Source organism: Podarcis pityusensis (genome assembly GCF_964106645.2).
Source record: "Podarcis pityusensis genome assembly, chromosome: 5".
Lineage (NCBI taxonomy): Eukaryota > Metazoa > Chordata > Lepidosauria > Squamata > Lacertidae > Podarcis > Podarcis pityusensis.
Window position 1 is genome coordinate 98,875,290 of NC_138032.1, and position 20,759 is coordinate 98,896,048.

Sequence of the window (20,759 nt, forward strand, 5' to 3'; positions counted from 1 at the left end):
AAGAAACCCAGGAACAATAATTGTGAAGAAGCAACCCTTCTGAACCAAGGTAAGGCACTTAAATTCTAAGAATTAACAAAACTGCAAAATTTAAAGTGCCCACTGTTTCTTTGCAAAAGTGAAGGGTAGGGAGAGAATTAGAACAGGTAAAAGACACATTACTTTTCTCCCTGTTAATTAATCTGAAGAAGCACCAACTTGATGAATTTCTGCTTTATGAAATCTTGCTTGTCTTCTGAACTTTTGAGAATCATCAAGAGCTGGCCTAAGATATTTTGCTGCCTGAGCAGGAGTGGCTAGTTTCTTCCAGCAGCTGAGGCAGAAAAGCCAAAAAGTGCCTCTCCTGCTCCATAAAAAATATGCAGTAATAAATTAAAATCATTAACAACTTTCATGACATCCAAAATCAGCTGCCTAAGGCAGCCATCCCATTCTCATGATCAGGAATCTGCAGGAATCCTCACCAACGTTTGCACCTCCATGCAAATAAAACCTTACCCCCCTCCCAGTTCTGCTGCATAGCTGTTTAAAGCGCTGCTTTCCCTTGAAAAGCAGCAGCCTTGCTATTCCTTTTCCTGCAGCATTTTCCCGTGGCCTCTTCTTTTCTCCCACTTCACCTGTCAGCCTCCTCTTGACATCAAGCCATGCACAGGATCCTGCTCCTTCCCACTAGCCTTCCACACCTGCCTGCCTGCCCTGCTTCTCCTCTCAGCTGCCTGCCCTGCCAGGATACGGCTCCTGCCCACACCGAACAGCTGTAGAATGAGGAGAGAGCTGGAGAGGTGGGAGAAACATCTCTGTTTCTCTCTCTATTTGGATACACAAGGCAGAGGCGTCTTGCCACCCCATTCACGTGGCCGCAGAACATGCCGTCCAGGAGCTGAACCAGGGGTGAGATTTTTGCATCCCCTCTGGGCATGTGCCCTTGTTCGGGCCAGCTTGACCATCCCTTGGGTACATAAGACCCAGTTCGTCAACTCATGGAATAAGCAGAGTAGCTCCTGCAGGTGATCTTACAGACAAGATGGTATTTCTCTGCCTCTCACCTGGCTTGCAATCTTAAAGAAAAAGTATTGGGAAGTAGGAGGAAATAAACGTTGTTAAGTTGCAAGTTTTTCTAATGACCTTCTGGGGTGGAATAAGTTCAAGGAAGCACCAGAGGTTGCTGGTCTTTCAGTTGTGCTGATGGAGCATCCTTTTGTCAGTTTTCTCCCCTCCTGATGGGATGTTCACTGTCAGATGAAGGCTAGGCTAGGCCCATCCTTCCTGAGATGCTTGTTTTCTCTGTGCAGGAATTTTCAGTATTGTTGTTGTTGCAGTCCACATACAGCTCACACATGCCTGTCTAAGAACGAAGCCCAGCTTCATGAGGCAGAAGTTGCAATGTCTCCACAAGGCAGGGCCGGAGGAAGGGGGGTGCAGCCACTCCAAGTGTCACCACTGAGGGGGGTGACAAAATGCCGGGCGGCACTCACCGCAGCACGCCCGAGCCATGCATCTCTTCAGAGGTAGCTGTGGCGCACGCAGGCTCTGCACTGCCCAAATGGTTTGCCCGCTGCCTCCCCCCCCCCCAGCTGTAGGGCGGCTGAGCGGGAGGAGGCAGGCAGACTCTGGAGGCCCTGCGGTGCGCCCTGCCCCTATGGGCGGAGTGCCCCGTCCCTGGACGCGCCGCCCCAGGGACCCAAGCGGCTTCCTCTGCCGCTGCCACAAGGCTCTGTCTAAGGGCTCCCCCTGATGACCTGTTTTTCAGCAGTCATCCTGGTTTGCTTGCGCAAAGCTTACATATGACAATGACCTGCATTCATCCTGATTTCTTCCATTAGCCATTCATTCACCCACACGTTCTAGTGCATTTCCCCCATTATACGTGGCTTTTTGTTTTTTAAAACAGGAACTTGTTATTCATACTTTTGCTTGCCCTGTATCTTGACACTATTTGTGCCCTGACTGATTTCCCCTCATACCGCTCCACAGCTGTGCCTCAAGAAAAACAAATCTTATCTGCTGAATCAGAAGGTTGGTAAGCAAAATCTCTTCAGATTTTCTGCATATCTGATAAGATCTGATTCAGCAGGTAAGTTCCTATTTTCACAAGGCACAGCCACAGAGCAATAACAAACGGTCTCGGAGCCGGGGGAATCAACTGCTACACAACATAATCACAAAACAGGTCAAGCAAAAGTGTGGACAAGCCCAGAGTAGAGATGGGAAGGCCAGGAAAAGAAGCGGAAATCCCAGGGTGGTTTTTTTTTTTTTTTTTTCCAAAGCCATTTTTTTTCTGGAAAAATTGAAAAAAATAGTTTGATGTAGTTTGAATATTCCACACACTATTCCCCCCTCCCCAATTTTTCCTGAAAAAAATGGCTTTGGAAAAAAAACAGGAAAAAACCTCCCCCCCCCCAGTTTTTCCATTCCCCCCCCCCCCAGCCTTCCAGCACCCCCACTTTGGAGCTCCCTGCCAACTGACACCAGGCAGGTGTTCTCACTGTACTCTTTCCGGCAACTGCTCAAAACATTTTTGTTAGGGCAGCCCATCTGAAGAAGTAGAAGCTGCATGCAATTTACTTCCTTTTAACCACTGCTGACTTTAATCATCTTTTGAATACTCTTAAATACCTGCTTTTAACTGTGTTTTATCAATCATTTTAATGTTCTGTTGTATATTTTTGTAAACTGTTTAGAAGCTCTTTTACCGTCATGCGGTTTATAATATATAATAACAAATTCAATTTTAAAAACACACTCCTTTTCCTTTGAAACAGAGTTTGAGCCTTAGTGCAACATACTATTTAGTAACTTTGCCCCGGCTGTCCTCAAGTAGAGATGGGAAGGCCTGGAAAACCCCTGGAAAAAACAGTCCCGTCCCCCCCCCCCCGTTTTCCCCCAAAGCTGTTTTTTAGAAAAATGACAAAGTGGCAGAGGAAGAAGAAATGGAAAATGATAGAAGTTCAGAAAATGAGATCGTATAAACTGCATGTATATGTTGTGTCTTCTGTTTTTTGTTTTTTTTTTTAAGCACCACTCAAAGGGTAGACCTTCTATGGAGCTTAAATATTGAGGTGGTTCTTAACTTTATTTGCTGTTGGTGCTAAGGGGCAAATCTGATTATTTTTTATGTTGATGGATTCTTGGTTTTTTTGTTACTTTTGAGGGAAAGGCGGGTGGTTACCTGTTTTATTGCAAGCAGAATACTTTTATGTACACTGCGTTTCACGCAATTTGTAAAACTACTCCACACTGAACTTTTTTTCAATTTTTCCAAAATGTCCATTTTTTTCTGGAAAAAAACAGGAGGGTGGGAATGGTTTTTTCTCAGGGCTTCAAAATTTCTGGAAATTTTACATCTCTAGCCCAGAGTGCTTAAATCCACTTCAATTGCATAAAGCTAAAGTTCTAATACACTCTTAAATCTCTCCTGCAAAATACCGACAGTTTGGAGAGCCCCCCCCCCCCGCTTCCTGCATCAGTTCTCTATATGTAGAATCTCAGCCATTTGTCAACAATATTACATTAAGGATAAACACAACTGAAATCTAACACAATAATCAGTCGTGAACACACACACAAACACTCACAAACATAATGAGCTTGTTGCACCAGCCAAACAGCCCATCTAGACTGAGTTCACATGGCAGTTTATTCCATTTCCCTAACGTTTCCCTAAGATGGTTGGTGTGTTGGATTTGGTCCAGGATTCAAATTCCCACTTGGCCATGAAGCACACTGAGTGACATTGGCACAGTCACTGCCTCTCTCCTCTCTCTTTTTGCATATGTGTGTCACACTCATATGGTTTTCCAGGATCCTACCTGCAAGCAGGTGAACAGAGCTGAAGTTTTTCTCCAGTTTTCCCAGCAGGACAGTGAGGAATGAGTCAGATGAAACAGAAGCCACATTATTTGAGCTTTGGTCATACACCACAACTTCTTGCTTGCTGTCAATTTCAACCTGGAAAAAATAATTGGGGAGGATTGATCAGATGTAGTCAAGTTTTTAAAAACTTTAGCACATTTTTCAAAAGAAAGCTCTTCTTTATATGCCTATTATTATTAATTCAGACCATATTAATCTTCCCTTGGATTTTGTTTTGTTGTGTCTTGGGTAACATGGCAGCAGCAGAACCAGGGGAGAAGTGAAGCAGCCACAACATTTGCTCTGCGCACTTGTACACTTGCTTGCTAGCTTGGGTTTAACATTATATGCTAACTGAGCTCATATGTCTTCGCTGGCAATCTTCCACCTCTAATTCTGTACCTATGCATAAGTGCATCTTAAAAAAAGGAATTTCACCAACACCCATCACTGCTTTACCTTGTGCTTTGCAGAATGCTGGATGAGCTCAGTGATCAGCACTTTATCTTGTTGCAGCCTTCGCTTCATGAGCTTGGAGCAGTTGATATTGATGGCATCCAAGATGTGTGATGTATTGTATTCCACAAAGGGGCGGCTGTCAATCACCAGCAATTTTTCTGTGCCGCTTTCCAGCAAAGCCACCAGCCTCTCACCAACTATCAGCTGAGTACCATTCATCTCATCAGCCATGACAACAGCAGAGGCCCTTCTTTTGCCACTGCCTTCTTTTTCCTCTCCAATTTGCAACAGAGATGAAGAAGGTGATGTAATGGCTATGGACTTAAAGGCTTAGCCATTCCATTGTACTCAGTATATGAGGTCATACTGGCAGTGACTGGCAAGAGAAAAGTTAGACCCATTTTATCTTGAGAGGGTCCTCCAAAGATGAATGCCCCGTCCGGCTCCCAGTTGATATTCTGGTTATATAGGGCTTGCTAAAGCAGCCCCTCACAACCCATTCATCCTGGGCTATAGAGTAGCCATTTCACAACTCAAACAAAAGCTGCTTTTCGACTGGTCCTGCCATTACATCATTCTTTACCTTTGTTCCCACATCATCGGCTTTTAGAGTGGACTAGGAGCCTGTTGAGACATGGAAAGAGGTGACAAGTGGCAGACAGAAAGAAAAGCAAAACAAACAAGACAGACTCTGGGAGTTTGCAACCCATAATCCCATCCCCCCTTAACTCTCCCTGTTGTCACAATAAAGTCTCACATGTGCTGTCAACCACCTTTTTCTTTTCTTTTCTTAAAATAAATGCATACATGATAATTGATTCCATTACTTCATTTATTCCCCCACCTAAGGGCAAAACTAGATGTTTGGTGCAGAGACCTTGATCCAGAAACCTTGGTCTCCAAGGACACAGACCCTTTGGTTTCGGAGATGGAGAGGTAGCAGGTGAGTCCTACATTTCTCATGTTCTGAGAAGTTGCTTTTTTCCTCAACACACGTGCCAGGGAAGAGCAGGGGAGTGGAGCACAGGGGGGAAGAGTTGGGCAGGAGAGAGAGAGAGGCACTCCTTCACCGACCCAGTCTGTCTGCTCCCCAAACGGCCTCATCTTTTCTCCCACTGCTTTTTAGGAGTTCAGCAGAGGCCTGGCTTTCTCACCCAGGTCTGCCACCAAAGTTCTAATTCTAACCCTAGTGTGCAATTGGTCTGATAATTTTCCAGTGTCTGCTGTAAGATTTTCCTTCCGTGAGGAAAAGTAGCCAGACCTGAATCTAGAACACTGCTGCTGTGGCAAGTCCTTTGTGGGGGGAAAACTGTATACGATGCTGCCTGTAAGGCATGCAGAAGAATGAGATGAAAGCATGCTAAGTGGTAGAGACTTCACCACTACAGACAGCTGGTGGAGGATGCTGGTTTTCTTTAAATGCTCCTCACTGCTAAAAACAAAAACCTAAATATATCATAGAGCTTACCCAGAAGAAAGGATCTAGCTTTCATGACTTGCTAGCTTTCTACTCGCAGGGAGGGCACTGGGTTTACGCACATCATCATTATGCAACACGTGCAGGTCCTGTTTTAATTATACCATTGTAGATGGTTAGAGGTGTATCAGATTTACATTTCCCCTGAGCTGTGCCAAACTAATGAGCTCAGAGGAAGAAACCTCAACTATTCAAAGGCTGAATGTACCCAACTGGAATGAAATGTTGACCGGAATAAGAACAGTCATTTCCTTAGGGTGTGTTTTATTCCCCAGTGATCCAGGGACCATAAATACCTTTTGCTGCACAAAAACCAAGCCCCTCATAGGTGATGAGAGTCTGTAACAGTCTGAAATTAATGGTATCAGCTAGCAGACAGCTTTGTCAGTAGAGAAACTGGGCACTGTTGGAGCATAGCAAAGATTTCTTTCTTTCTTTCTTTTTAAATTTGACTTATGATTTTCAGATTTATACATTTCAATAATTTTACAGTCATTTTAACAGTTCAATACTTGACTTCCTTTCCTCTTTCTGTGGTTCCTTAAATTTATTTTTAATATATTTTGAATATCCAAATTTATTTGTTCATTTATTCATCTACTTTAAATATATACTCTTATGAAACTGCAGTAGATGAATAAATGAACAAAACTGCAGTTTCATAAGATTTATTTCATTTTAAGAGATATGCAATTTAAATATATTGAATAGCTCTTGTTCTTTCAAGCTGAAAAAGCATCCTTGCTCACACAGTTTTCATGTAAGCAGGGGAGATGATTTCTCCCATACCAATCAAAACATGGGGCCTAGCAACCAGATAAAATTGTTCTGGGTATCAGTTATGGCCCATGTGCCATCAGTTGGTAATTCTTGAATTAAAGAAATTATTATTTGGCGAAGATGAACTAAACTATGGGCAGTATTTAAACTAATGAGTTCTGTCACTGCAAGGATTTCCACTCGCACGATAGGACTTTCACTCTCTGCACATGCTTGCTCTGTGCCTTCTCCAAATCTGCTCCAGAGGAGGGAGGGGGGAACACCCAGAACAGATTTAGGGGGGCCTGAAGGGGAGGAGAGCTGCAAAACGTTTCATTGCACAAGCAGAAACCACCTTATCACTATGTTGAATTCCACTCCCATCTGTAACTAATTCAAGAATTACTATTTTTCAAACAATTTTGATTTACCAACAGAAGCATAGTCAGACTTCTGCCTAAGCAGCCAATAAAAATAGTGAGCAACAAAGAAAATACAGATCTTGGGATACTAGTCACATCCCCATTTATGCATTTCTGAACCACAAATCTTTGTCCTATGTTGCAAGGACATGCATCCAATCTCCAATGACACGAATTCAAGAGAAGGGAATTATGTGTGTTTATATATAGAATCTGCAAAGATATACTGCACTCTCCAGGGTTCTCTGCAATATACAAACTCACTACATCCACAGAAACACGTAGGTCATAATTATGAGTATTTTGCCAGTCGTGAAAGCATCGAGAATGTGGCAACTTCTTCCCAACAAAGATCCACTGTCTAAAATTAGCAAAATGTAGGGAAAAGAACAAAACCCATGGAGTGAGGCTTCCTGCACAATTCATGTCCTGCTCTTTGGAACAGAATGAGCTTCTACTTTCAAAGACTATTGGGGACCTCATTACCTACCCACCCACAATTCTAATAGAAGTCATTCTGTTTGCTTCAATGAGCAGAAGATCAGACCTGTTAATGAGGCAGCCAGACAGTCTGCTTGGATGTGGATAAAGACTAGAGTTTATGCCTGGCCAGTAGAAAAGGAAAACAGAAAAAATGTAATGAACTTTCTAAATGGATACTCCCCCCCCCCCACTTTTATTAACCAACTTAGAAACTTTTAAACAGATATATTTTTTTAAAAGCCAAGCCAGTTACAGGCCTTTCTTTTGGGGAGCAGGGTGATGGTATAAAAATATATCCCCAAATATCTTCTTCCAAGTCTATCAAAGTGCTCTTTGAGTAGTATTTCTCCCTCTAATACATACACATCAAAGGAAGCACTTTTAAAAAGTTGTGTGAAAGAACCTTGGTCTTTTTCCTAAATAGTAGTTTTGAAACTACAGCACCCTTCCACGAGAAGATCAGTAATATTTGGAATATGATTAGTAACGATGGATGAGCTTCCACGAATAAGTCATTTGTTCACAGTACCAATCTTCTCCCACAATGCACGGCTGCAGTGGAGTACAGGGTGTGTCCCAGAATCACATTCCCAGTTCAATCAGGCCAACAGAGAGGTCCAACAGATATAGGCAGCGCCTTCTGCCAACCACATATGCACCCTAGGAGAAAGGCTCCTTAGCAGATGGACAGGGTGCTTCGTCAGATAGGTCAATATGAGGAGGATTCCTTCCAAGGAAACCTTTGAAAACCACTGATCTAAAGTACAACTAATACCATGTTTGCAAGATAATCTTTATGAGCAGAGCAAAGCCACCTTCATACAGATGAGGTCAGCTGCCACATCATTTGTTGATATTCTGACAGGACGCTATCAGGGAATTAAAAACAAGTTTTGCCTGCTTGTTCTCTGAACGATGAACACCTTGATAAAAGTGGAGCAACATTCTCAAGTTAGCAGGTGGGTCCATGAAACATCATCCTTTGAGGAAACTGTAGTGGAATCTACACGCATGTAAAAAAACCTGTGGAAATGCTTTTTAAAAAACCGTTTTGAAAAATACAGTCCTGAATGCCTCCATTTTGGAACATTTCGGCTCCTGAACAATGAAAACCCGGAAGTAAATGCTCCAGTTTTTGAACGTTTTTCGGAAGCTGAATGTCCGACACGGCTTCTGCTTCAGTGCAAGAAGCTCCTGCAGCCAATTGGAAGCCGCGCCTTGGTTGTTGAACATTTCAGAAACCAAATGGGCTTCTGGAATGGATTATGTTTGACAACTGAGGTTTGACTGTACATTGAATTTTGCATAGCTCACTGCCGCCATCTAGTGTCACATTTGTTTATTGCACTTTACAACACATTTAAAACGTTTTATTTGCAGCTGTATAGCTGAGTCCCTAGTCAGTTGGCACTATCAGTACAGTGGTACCTCAGGTTAAGTACTTAATTCATTCTGGAGATCCGTACTTAACCTGAAACTTTTCTTAACCTGAAGCACCACTTTAGCTAATGGGGCCTCCCGCCCCCGCCGCGGCTCCAGAGCACAATTTTTGTTCTCATCCTGAAGCAAAGTTCTTAACCCGAGGTACTATTTCTGGGTTAGCGGAGTCTGTAACCTGAAGCGTATGTAACCTGAAGCATATGTAACCTGAGGTACCACTGTATAACAATACATCATAATTTTTACCACATGAAGAAGATCACAGCCCAATAAGTGTATGAAACAGACCTCTGAAATGTTTTATTTCAGCTGGATATTGTCCAATAATCGAGGCTGCTTATCTTCCTCCCGCAAATATATTTTGTTCCTCCGCAAATTATCATTTTTAGAAGAGTGTTCCATGGCTCCTGGGGATCCCTCTTCTCAACATATTTTATGTTTTTTATATATGCATATCTTGCTGACTGCTTCCATAGGATCCCCATTGCAATGCCTACAGTTTTTTGTGGCTGTCCATGCCCCCTAAAATTTGTCTACTAAAAGAATATTAAAAGCTATTTTAAAATTAATGTTTTTAAAAACATTTCCCTGGTCATAATGTATGCATATGATTGTTTGTAAGCAAGTCTCCTTTTACTTGAAGTTAATTTTCCCCACCCCTCATTTCTTTGTGAATGCCTTGTGAAAGTTACTACTGTAATATGGGAACAAAAGCAAGCAAGGGAAAAATTAAAATTATTGTAGCAGCAGTAGGAAAAGTAAATGCTGTAACTGTTTTAAAAGCAACACTTCAATATTCTAAAATTTGGTTTTCAAACTGGATTCCTTTGAGCTAATCAGAGGGGTCCTCAGTCAGAGGATGAGTAATGACCGAAAACATTTTGCTGAAAGGACAGCTTGTCTTTCTACTGCTGAACATTTATTGCCATCTACAGCTGCATGAGAGCATTGGACATGATCTAGAACTCATTCAAGAGCACAATAATAAGCTCACAGCTCTGTATGAACCAAATGCCACATATTTTAGTCCATTTCACCCAGGACTGACCTATTTTTTCAGAGCTCTGTCCCTCTAGTCTCCAAAACATACTGGAACAGCTAAGTTTGTGTCTTCAGTCTTCCTCTATTTTTGCATTGTGCAGTATATAAACTTAAGACCAGGATGGGCATCTGTTTAAATGCTTAGCAAAGCAGCATACATAGTTTTGTATAATGGATACCCAAGAACATGAGCATGTAAAAAACTGTAATTCTCACATAATTTGTGGTTCTGAGTTGTGAGATTAAAAAACTGGCAAAATATATTGAATGCATTTACTAATTCTTCCCCATCCACTTTCCACAGACAAGTATTAGTTACATGCAGATTACATAATTTTACTACAGGTGATTTCTGCTTGATCGAGGCTGCCAAGAGCAACAATTTAAACTTGAAGGGGGAAGGGCAATGAAGGGCAGAAGGAGTTTGAGGGAGAGGATAACTTCTTGAGTCTCAAACACAGATAGCCTAGTCTACTATTTATTTTTGAAAATCGCTTGCCTGTTCACCATGGACTTTGACACCTCTTAAGATAATTGTAACCATATTTTGCACTATGGTTCCCAAAATCAAGGAGCAGGTGGTTTTCTATGTTTGGCTACAACTGGATACCATTTTGAGTCAATATGGCAGACTAGACCTTCCAAAACCGCACTGATTCAGAGTCCAGAGTGCTAACCATTCAGGAATGGAAAAGAGATATGGCGAGATTTATATGGAATGGGGAGAAACTGAGAATATAATACCAACTATTAACAGATAAAAAAGAGAGAGGAGGCTTTGCACTTCCTGATTTAGAACTATACCACGCAGCCATGGTCTTCTATGGCTCAAAGACTGGATAACATTCAGAGATTCAGATGTGTTGGATTTGGAGGGATATGATAATCGATATGGGTTGCATGCCTATCTAATTTATGAGAAGGTGAAGGTCCACAGGGGTTTATTGAATCCTCTAATAAGGAAATCATTATATAAGATCTGGATAAAATATAAAGGAATATTGGAACCAAAAATACCTCTGTGGACCTCGCCAACAGAAGCAATGGAAGTTAAGAAAAAGAACATGGAGGGTGTACGGGGCCACATACTGAGTAATATTAGAAGAAAAACATTTTCTTTTTTGTTACAAACAAAAACAGAGAGTGTTATATAAATGTTGCATAAATGTATATTTTTTAAAATAATAAAGATTGGAGGGGGGAAACTGCACTGATTTTACCAAATTTGTGAGGTCATTTCTGAAATTAAGCAGGTTTTTCTCTATGTTTAGATAGAACTGGAACTATTTGGAATCAAGATGGCACACTGAAGCATGCAAAAGTGCACTGATTTCAAAACTGCACCGATATTTTGATTTCTTATAATTCCTGAGCAATGGCAAGAATGAGGTTGCTCATGTTCTAATAAAACACACACACACACACACACACACACACACACACACATATGAATGAATTGCCTCATTCGACTGTGCTATTAAGTTTAAAATAAAAAGACTCCCTTTTTTGGATGTGTAGGAGAGAAGAAGAAAGGAGGAGTGTGGGGTGAAAGATTGAAGGCTCAGTTCTTATAATAAAAATAGTGCCTAAGTACATGCTCCGACGCAAACAGCTAGCAAATTTTAAATGTGTATGAATGCAGCAGACTGCAGTTGTTCAATAACGAGGGAAAGGCACTCTGCTAATGACTTGTCATTGTCCTCAATCCTTGCCTGAGGGCTTCCAAAGGCCGATGCCTTTTGTAGGATGCAAGACGAGATGGACCTTTGGACAAGAAGGAAATTCTTGTGTTCTTACATGCTCATAGATCTTTTCCCCATATTGTAGAATTCAGTGCTAGTACCATAGGCGTAGCCAGGATTTTTGTTAGGGGGGCAGGCTTTCGTTGGGAGGGGCAGAAGATCAGATCTGTATTGATTTGTATTGGTGGGGGGACAGATGACCCCTGCCCCACCCTTGGCTTTGACCATGGCTGGTATTGAACACAGATCCTAGACTGAATCCTGATGAGGTCTTGGCACAAATTATATAACGTAACAGGAAACAAGGAGAACTTCCCTGTAACAAGAAAGGGGAAAGGGACAGTTGTTGTACAAACAGCATGTTTTATGAAGAACTGCTTGAGGAGGGGAAATAAACTGCATATTGTGTGGACAAAAAATCCATATGTTCTCAAGTTGTAGTTTGCTTACAACAGAGGTACAGGTCCCTGCTTAATTTCCATAGAGAAGAGGGCTAGAGCTTTAATCTGTGTGGTAGATATACCATCATTATGTAAGCCTTGCTTCTTAATTTTAGGTAAGAATTCCAAATGTTATGAATATCACATAGTATGCATAGTAAACACACATAATAATTAAACACATGTTATATGTGTTTAATTTGTGTAGCTTGTCTCATTGCTTTCAACAACAAAGAGCAATACTGGATCAGCACATCTAGTTGAACACTTTGTCCTCACAGTGACCAGCTACATGTCCATGGGTGAGCACAACAGCACCCTCCCCACTTGCAATTCCTGCTACCAACTTGTATTAGAGGCACACTGTACTGCCTCTGGTAATGGGGGGGGGCACCCAGCTATCACGGCTATTTGCCATTGATAGCTTTATTCTTTGTAAATTTGTCTAATCCTCTTTTAAAGTCATCCCAGTTGATGGCCATCACTACCTAGTGTGGGAACAAACTCCACAGTTCAACTATGCACTGTGCGAAAAAGTATTCTTCTGTGTTTCCTGACTCCATATACTTCCACACACTTTTAGTTCCCTTTTGATATTTATGACACAATTTATGAAATCTATATTGTGTTGCCCGATCATTATCCAGAAGCTACACAGCTGTTCCACTAAATGCTGCCTCTACCCCACACTCTCATGCACAGGAGCCTCCCTGTTTTCGTCTGTGAAATGTTTGCAGATTTGCAGGTGTCAGATTCTTCCGCAGCGCACAAGAATTCCTCATCAAACAAACAGAATGGTTCCCTGAAGTAAACATTTTAATACCACTTTGCTAAAACCAGGGAACATTCAGGCTCAGTGACCCCATGTCTCCACATTCAAATAATACCACCCAGGAACCATTTACTGCATGATCTGTTATCTGCTGTTATCAGCTCCCAAGTTTGCAAGACTTGCATCTGAATGGCATTTCTGAACAGCAGCCGCTGAAGGCTATTTCTGTCACCACACACCCCTCCATAACTAACCTCACTTGCACTTAAGTTTGTAAATAAACCACATTAGTTCATTCAAATGTCAAAGTGGTTTCTGTGTTAAGAGCTGCTGGCCAGGGCTGCTCCACATTAAGTCATGGGAAATACAACAGAGCCCTGCTGATTTCACAGCATCATTTAGGTGCTTTTGCACTCAATTTCATTTCCTCATTTTATACACCTCCCAGGTGCACCCCATAAAACTTTAGAGAGTACATAAGAACTTGGATCAGGCCAATGGCCCATCTAGTCCAGCATTTTGTTCTCACAGTACCCAGCCAGATGCTATCAGGGACTGCACTGGGGAAAGGAGGGCTGGGCTCAGGAGAGGGAGGTAGTGGCCAGTGGGGAGGAAGAGAAGGAAGAGTGGGCAAGGCATGTGAAGGGCCGGGTGCTTCCCCACACACTCCTGCACCACTGTTTCCCAGAACCAGTAGAGAATTGAAGCGGGAAGAGCAGAGGCAGCTTCCACATAGGCATAGTCTCTGTCAGGGAAAGGTACATAAACTGGTGGAGGAGGAGTGATCCCCAGTTGCTGCAACTGCTCCACAGAGCACAGGAATAGCTTCCTAGACACTATATTGATGTGCTGATGTCATGTGCGGCTTGAACCTGTTTAAAATAAAGGGACTTTAAAGTGGTTGGACTGATATGGTACTGTTATATCTATGTAGCATAGTTTTCAAAACTTGAAAGAAAAAATGTGGGTTGGCTTAATTTTCAGTTGACAGTGCATTGTTCATTCAGTCCTGTGATGTCAGCCTCATGTTTAAACATGCCCCATTTAACACTGCTTAGTTTTCTTAACTCTTCTCATTCCCTTGTGCCTTTAACCTGACACACCACACTGACTTTAAGAAAGTCACATTGGCTTCCTGTCAAAAGACATCGCACAGGGATTTTTTGTTGCTTTAGTGAGGTAGGAGAGCTGGGGAAAAAATGCGTGCCTTTGGTTTCAGATAGTACATTGGTAGACGAGTTTTAAAAGCCCAGGACGCAAATTTCTGTGGCTATGGTGGCTCATTTACCAAAAGTAATGTATTTAGCATCAACTCTGGAAGTGTATACTTGATAATGACCAAACAAGTATGGTCAGAATTAGTTTGATCAGAATTTTGCCCTTAAGTGAAGCGCTACCTTTTCCCTCAGACTTTTGGGGAAAGGTCAGGTACATTGGCTTGGGATTTTATTATTGCTGCATTATTATGAAATTTAATATTGTCTCATTTTTGTTTTAACTGTGTTATTTCTACCCTAGGACTTTAGGGTGAATATGGTCAACACAACAAACAAATATCACCTGGTTTGCTCTGGCCTACAGATGTAAAGAGGCATTCTCGTCTGTCTCTACACTTGCCTCCTTTCGTCAGTGCTGAATGGTGTCACACACAGCCTGAGCCAGAATTTCTTAGCTGGACTTTTTGGGCTCAAAAAGGAGTCTTTAGATGGGGATGTTTTATGAAAGGTTCTCTTTACTCACCTTTTGCACTCCTCTGCTTCCTGCCTGTGGTCTTGGGAATGCCAACAACCATACTCCAGATTCTCGAAGGACAAGACTTTTTCTTTTCTTTTACCCATGAGACTTCAGAGTGAGAGCAGAAAGCACTGACCCTTGGTCTGATTTGACTTCATATTCAAAACTCATTGGTTACGTGGCTTTGTTATGAAACCAACTCAGAATAGGGGTAAAGCTTCCTGCCCTCACTCTGGAGTCTTGTGAGTAAAAGAAATAAAAACAGCACCAGGTAAGGGTGGGGCAAATACTTCAACAATGTTTACAGGGTCCCTGCAAAACAGTCCAAGAAGGGGTCACTAGCTGAAGCCTGCAAACAGTGGCAAAGCCAAGGTATATTTGGCCCAGTCATTGTCCGAATCCCTATCTGACACCACACAAGCTGCCAGTTCAAGAGCCACTGCATGATCAAGTTCTAACAGGTATACAACCACCAAGAAGTGGTGGCATAATAATATTATTACCCAAGTGCTTACAAAACCAGGTGTTCTACAATAAATAAAGACAGTTCTAAGGGAAATATTACACTCTGCTGTCAGTCTCACTGGGTCCTCTGGGGCACTGGCATTTGCCCAGCCATGCCAAGTGCTGAGACCAGGCCTTCCAGCAATGTGGTTTTTGGGCTTTGTTTGCTTAACAGGGCCGAGTACAAGCTGGGCTCGTCTGGCCCTTGCCATTAGACAGAGTGAGGAGACTGCCCCAGGAAGCTGATGTGCTGGAGGTAGTAGACCTCTGAACACCAGTTGCCGGGGATCTCAGGTGGGAATGCTGTTCCACTCAGTCCTGCTTGGAGACCTCCCATAGGCATTGGCTTGGCCACTGTGAAAACAGAGTGCTGGACTAAGCAGGGCGTTTGGTCTGGTCCACCAGGATTCTTCTTAGGACAGAGCCGTGTGTGCCATAAAGTCTGTCCTGTATCCCCTAAACTAGGCTATTGTCCTCAGCTGAAGTGGAGGACCGTGTTCCATCATCAGGGCTGATACACAGTTAGCCTCTGTATGTAGAACTGGTGGCCAGGTGGTGAGGGCACTATCTCATCCTGAGCCCAGGAACTTGAACACACACTATAGGTCTGGATTTGGACAGAGCCATCCAAGTCCCCAGTGAGATTCTGACAACTTTATATATGAATTGGCTAAAAATGATCTGTAAAGTAAGGAGTTATACAGAGATCTCAGAGCAAAAATATTGTGAAAATTCCAGACACCCAGAGAAGTTCATGTTTTTACGTTAACTCTAAGAGAGAGTACAAGCTTCTCAGCAATTTCCCTTTCTGCATATAATGACAAGTGACAGGAGGAAATTACCACATCACTGTAAAATGAAGAAATTTATTTGGGATGGTTAATTACTCATTTATGTGGCAATAAGAAGAAAGAGGTGACAGAAAAACAACTTTGGGAGCCAAAGGTGAAGGCAAGGATTTATTTCATTAGCCAAATGAAATCACCACTTATCTCAAGGTTATGTCACAGTTACATCATTAAGCTTACAACATTCAGTTCCCAGAATTATTACAGAAAGAGGAAAGATTGCAAACAGAAGAAAGACACATATTAATATATAACCAACAAGCACATAGCAAAGGATTATGGGCCAAAGCAAGTATTACTCTGAACTACTAATGAAGAAAAATATAGACCAGTAGTTTAATGTTCTAGAGTGGGCCTCAATGTAGCAACAACAGTTATGGGGAACATTTGACCTGGAAGATTTTACTGTATTTGTACAGGGCTGTCATGTTTATTGACATAATGCAGCATAGTCTTAAAGCAGCTAGGAAGGTCACTATCAAAGCTTCCATAAAACTGCTCAGCTGTTTTCAAAGGTCAACAGGTAAACTGTTAAAATCCATAACTAGTCAGCAAAATGCAAAGTGAAATTGAAGCAGAGAAGATCTGAGTATGATGTTTTAGGCCCACTGCAGACAGGCGAGCAAGACTGCTGGATACGTGCAAAATCATGCCCCTTTGGCCTTTGAGTGTTACAACTGCAACGATTCTAAATATAGCAAAACTAGCCAAGATTCCTGTTTTCAGGGGTTGATTGTCCAGAGATCTTTCTAACACTGTGACAGATATATAACACACGCAAAACACACTCTAGCCAATAAAAACGCATGCCATGATAAATTTATCAGTCTTCAAAGTGCTGCAAACTTAGAGCGACAGTCAAATACAGCTACCTTTCTAGAACTAGCATAATAATGCTATTTATTATGAATCATCAGAAAGGAAATTTTATTTATTTTTAATTAACAAATAGTTAATTAGTATTGCTAATTAAACTCTGGTGCAGCTGATATACTGGTGCAAAGTCCTAACAAAAAGGAGACCAAAACTTCCTCATTGCTTAGAACAGAATTTAATTCTCCATAAAAACTACAGATAAGAGAATCACTGGGCATTTCCTCATATCTGAATTGGCTACTTTCTAGGGAATAATCCCACCTTACGAGTAAAGAGGATTAGATCTAAGGATTGCTCGAAAGGATCAGCTGTTTAGAGTTGCCTAGTCTAAAATGCTGTTTTAACATAATCAGTTTCTTAAGCAAATGTGACTAGGTATGCATTACAAAACCATTATACTTGCACAGCATGAAATGGATATTTCAGCATTCTGCTGCTCGTCTCCGAGGCATGGTTTATATAAGCTCATATATTGTTTGGCTACTGTACATTATTGTACACTTGATGACTGAGAAATGAATGCAAAAACTGACTTGGGAAGAGGATAGACAGGTTACTAAACTTTGGAGCAATGTTTTGAGATGATGGAATGGGCACGTTAATGGGCTCCTATGTGCTGTTATGCACCAGTGGTGGTTTGGTGCCCAAAAGACTCATGCAAGTTGACTTCAGAGGTACTAGGATTCCAGCCGGAGAGGAAGTCAGGCCCCACTGGTGGCAACAGAGTCCGACAGATTAGGGAATACTAGAAAACAGACTAGCAATATCTGGTTTTCAACAGTGTGATATATCAGCAACTAAACAGTGCAATATTCCAATATAACATAATGTCTGAAATCGGAGATCAGGAGTGGGAATGATAGAAGGAGCAGTCACGGAGATTGGGAAGGGGTGTTTGTGTGTGTAGATCAGGCGGGGGATAAGGGAAAAAGCAGCTGTGGAGATCAGATGGATGGGGAAAGGAGAGCAAGCGGAGTCACCTCCAGCACATGGTTTGAGGGGGAGGGGAGGGGGACAGGGGGTGCATGAAGTCTCTGTCAGCGGGGAAGCCAGTGGTGGCAGCCAGCAGAGATGCATGTCCACTGTGGCTCCTGCTGTTATCCTGCTGAGAAAAGCTTCTCGGCCTCAGTGTCAGGGGAAGGTAATGCCACAGTGCCCTGTTCTCCATCAGTGTGAGGGAAGGCTGCAGCGCTATTGACTGCCCTGGTCTCCCTCAGCATGAAGGAAGGCAGCTCAGATCAGCAGTGTGATCGGCTGAGATCACTGTGCGATATCGGCAGTGCCTTGAAATTGGCAGCCCTCCTCTCCCTCAAGCAAGGAGCGATATATTGCTGCTTATTACCAGGTCAAAATCGTTATCAAGGTGTGATTTCAAAACCGTTTTTGGCCAACATATTGAAAAATCACACAGCGCTAAAACAGACAATAAAATTTGTGATATTACTTGTCAGGTACAGTGCTGAGGAGGGCTGCACTGAGGAGGAATGGTGGGAGCCTTCCCCTCTCCCTGCTCCTGATCAGGATCCTGAATCTTCCCAGGAGCAGGGAAGTAGTATAGATTTGGAATAGTGGTTTGCAGAGAGACATAGTTCAGAAGGCAGAAGCTGGGAAGTACTGGGTGGGGAAGTGGGTGGAACCCTTAATTGGGAGCACCTTCATTCCGAGGAATGGATTCTTTGTTCTCTCGCTGTGATCATTAAAATTTCTAACTGCTAAGAGACTCCTTTCACTTTGTTCTGCTTATCTACTGCCAAAGGGTGGGGGAGGAAGCCGAGTCCCTGAAGCCTGACATTACCATGCAAAAATGACAAAGCATAGTTTGGGGGGAGGCAAGGGATGGGGCCGCAGACCCCCTGGGTGCATTCCGCAAACCCCCAATTGGGAACCACTGGGCTAGACTGTCATTCTGCTTAGTTAATGCTGCAGTTAGAAACAAATCTTCAAGCAGGGCACTCATGCCGGATTTTCACTTTGGGGGAAGGAGGAAGTGAGCAATGGTTTCCCAGCAAAAGTTCTGGAATATTCTGAAGCTAGCTTTTCTCAGGTGTACAAGTCACATGTAGAAGTGCTCAGAGACCCTATCCCCCTTCCTGTGTCATACACCTGAAGGATATCACATGACATAAAGGGCTGGGGCTCCATCAACAGCCCTGCCTCCAAGCTTGTTTAGCATCCCCTGCTCCTGGTGACCACTAGTCCATATCATCAGAGCCACAGACACCTATGCATGTAGATTTCCCTGGCTCAGGAATGGGCATCTAACATCAGTGTTAGGGGAAGCCACATCACCTTATACAGTAGCAGGGGAAGCTACACCCCACAACCCCTTTAGTTGTATGTTGCCCCTTCTTGCATACAGCGCATGAGAGGTGCTCTTTGTGAAGAAAGTTGCATCTGAGGTGAGGCAGTGTGAGATGAGACAGAACTGCTGTGTTGCAGCTGTGAGGACCTGCTTGTACACGCCAATCAACACATGAAACCACCAGCAAATGTTAAGTATTTAGTCAATGAGATGGTCATCTGAACACAGAACTGGGCCAAAACAGCCCCCAAATAACCTTATTTGAGCTCTGGGGGTGGGAAGTAATGCTTCATTTAACATGCTACATTTTCATGCAGCTGTGTAAGATAATGGATTGCTAAATATAAGTAAGCTCTAAGGCACCTGTCAGACTTTGGGGACTTGGCTTTCTCACCCCACCTTTGGCCGTAGATAAGCAGGACAAAGCAAAAAGCGTCGCCTACCATTTAAAGAGTCTTTAATGATCACAGCAAAAGAAGAAAGCAGCCATTCTCGGAATGACCAATTAAGGTTTCCACCCACTTCCTCCCTAGTCACTTCCGCCTCTTGCAACCTGATCTTGCAACCATATGCTTTTTGTGTAGCTGCCTTATCTGCTCTCCGTGACCTTGGGCGGATAGGCTGGACACTTTCCAGTGAGAGAGAATCTGTTAGCTCTCTCTTCCAGTTCTTCTTCACTTTGCTGTTCACTCCCCAGTTCATCCCAACTTTTGTCTTCAGAACTAGTCTTAGGGATGACCTGGTTGTCCAGACATGACCCTGTTATTGCATGGGGTCAGAGATCCATAACGTTTCCTTCAGCATATTGTTACCTCCACTGTTTGGGCTACAAACCCCCGGAAGTTGCAGCGGTATTTGGGGCAGGAGTGCTGAGTACTTTATCAGGTAAGGAGAGCCAGCTGCCCGAAGAGTACTTATGTCATATTGGCTGTTTGAGTTGTTCTCGGCTGCAACTTACCTGTACTTATGGACAGGGTGGTTCATAATATAAAAGCATTTTAACTTTATTTTTATATTTCTGTAATTTATTCATAAAACACTTTAAATGTTTGTGAAAGTCAGCAGAATCTAATGCTTAATGATACTAGAAGTGACTACTTCCAATGATGCCTTATTGCCTAGCTAATTTGGCAACTCCACTGGACAAAATCTGTCGCCAGACAATTTTGGCAATTACTGCATCAAGTGACTCACACCCTAATCCTACCAATGGGCTGTGAACATCAGCTGGTCCATGCTCAAGAGGAAGCCCAAAGGAGTGAGAGAAAAAACAAAGGCAGAGGTAAGACATCTTGGAGGAAAATCACTCTCCCCACAACTTGGTTGCTGAGTAAAACAAAACTGAGAGGGCTGGGGGCAGTTCTTTACTCTGGAAACTAATTACAATTTTCATTCCTTCCCCTCTTTCTTCTTAAATCCCACCTCAGTTATTAAAAATCTACAAGAGCATTTTACAGAGACACAAAATGGAAGCCTGCCAGTCTATTCAGAGCCAACTCTGAGTAGGTCACTCTTGGCTCAGTAGCAAACCACAAATGGAGCACAAGGAAAGGACAAACCCTGTTCTCTCTCACACAAGCCTCCAGCCTAAATTCTTTTCTCCTCTTC

The 20,759-nt window shown here is 42.7% G+C and overlaps 1 protein-coding gene and 1 long non-coding RNA gene across 2 annotated transcripts in view; both read right to left on the reverse strand.

Moving 5' to 3' along the window:
* The window catches only part of LOC308477305, a 121,354-nt gene that overhangs the window by 85,089 nt on the left and 15,506 nt on the right, over window positions 1-20,759 (reverse strand). The gene's annotated exons all lie outside the window — the stretch shown is intronic.
* Window positions 1-20,759, reverse strand: part of DUSP16 (dual specificity phosphatase 16) — a 46,676-nt gene that overhangs the window by 17,163 nt on the left and 8,754 nt on the right. The window contains exons 2-3 of the mRNA XM_081005510.1: window positions 4,312-4,935; window positions 3,810-3,948 (exon numbers count right to left, since the gene is read on the reverse strand). Coding sequence (XP_080861636.1) covers window positions 3,810-3,948; window positions 4,312-4,542 — 370 coding nt within the window. The 5' untranslated portion in view covers window positions 4,543-4,935. The remainder of the gene's footprint in view (window positions 1-3,809; window positions 3,949-4,311; window positions 4,936-20,759) is intronic.